This window comes from Anopheles bellator, unplaced genomic scaffold (genome assembly GCF_943735745.2).
Source record: "Anopheles bellator unplaced genomic scaffold, idAnoBellAS_SP24_06.2 scaffold02664_ctg1, whole genome shotgun sequence".
Lineage (NCBI taxonomy): Eukaryota > Metazoa > Arthropoda > Insecta > Diptera > Culicidae > Anopheles > Anopheles bellator.
In genome coordinates, this window is record NW_026686786.1 from 1 (window position 1) to 1,224 (window position 1,224).

The 1,224-nt window shown below is 53.8% G+C and overlaps 1 protein-coding gene across 1 annotated transcript; it reads left to right on the plus strand.

Moving 5' to 3' along the window:
* Nucleotides 1-496: 496 nt before the first annotated feature.
* Nucleotides 497-971, plus strand: LOC131214826 (uncharacterized; the record flags this gene model as incomplete). Its single annotated transcript, XM_058209160.1, has 1 exon — nt 497-971. A coding segment is annotated over exon 1 (475 nt), but the record flags the coding sequence as incomplete, so codon positions are not given.
* Between the last annotated feature and the right edge of the window lie 253 nt (nt 972-1,224).

A 1,224-nucleotide genomic window follows, 5' to 3' on the forward strand; every position in this document is an offset into this window, starting at 1 on the left:
CCCAGCGAGACTGCAGTAAAAGTTTTGACAAATGTTCCGGGGCCCCACACGACCCCATAGCCCGGCGCCGGCTTCGTCGTTTTGCACGTGTCGAGTTTGTCAATGTTTCGACTTGGTTCGGGTTATGATAGGTCGCATGCTCGGTGGACTCACTGGACGATAAACATCGCTGGCGGCGTCAGTTTGGAACGGCTTTTTTTTCGTTACTTCTGGTCGGCTTGCGTCCGGGGATGGGGAGTTCTGCCGCCAGCTGACCTTAGACCGTGGGTTACAGTTTGATGCAGTTCGCCGTGTCCGCCGCCGCGGGTTTGTTGATGGTGCGCAAATGTGCGCACCGGAACGGCACGTGTGCGCAACTAAAACAAAAATACGTTACGTTTGGGGAAGCTCGACGAGGAAGCTTTTAAATTGGGTGGCCACCGTCCTTCGCGCAGCATTTCGTTTAATTAGTTCGTCCGGTTGGTGTTGCGCTGCGAATGCAGGCGTTTCGACGACGATGATGATGGTACAACGACCGCTCTCGTTGCTAGTGTTCGAGGTGAACGTGATCGTGCTGCTGATGCTGGACTTCGGATCCACCGAGGCCGTGCCGCAGGTGAACCACTGGCACCACCCGAGCGCTGGCCACACGCACCCCATGTACCAGGCGTGCCTCAGTGACTATCCGTGTGAGCCGAGCTATTTGTGCGACTTTTACGAGTGCGACGAGGACGAAGCGGACGATTCGGAGCAAATCTGTGGTTCGGAAGAAAACGAGTCAACCAGCAGCGAAGAGTGCGGGGAAACGACGGTAACCACGACGACCGCTGCACCGACCACGTCAACGAAGACGGAAACCACGACTGTTCCTACAACAACAACCACAACGACTGAATCTACAACAACGACCACAAGCAAAACTAGTTCAACAACGGACAGTCCAACAACTGAAACTACTGCGTCCACTGAGCCTACAGCCACAACTACGACACGTAGATGGAGAAAAAAACACAAACATCGGTTTTCTAAGTACACCACAAACGATGCAACTACGTCTACCTCGCCGAGTGTTACTGTCACTGAGCCTACTACGTCCAGTTCTTTTGAGACGACTGAACCGGCTGGATCCGACTCGTCGGATTCACCAGAGTCCAATGAGTATACCACACCTCGGAGAAAACACAAGCCGTGGAAACGGCCCAAGCCTACTGAAACCTCTGATGAGTCTAAATTCGATTCGGTGGA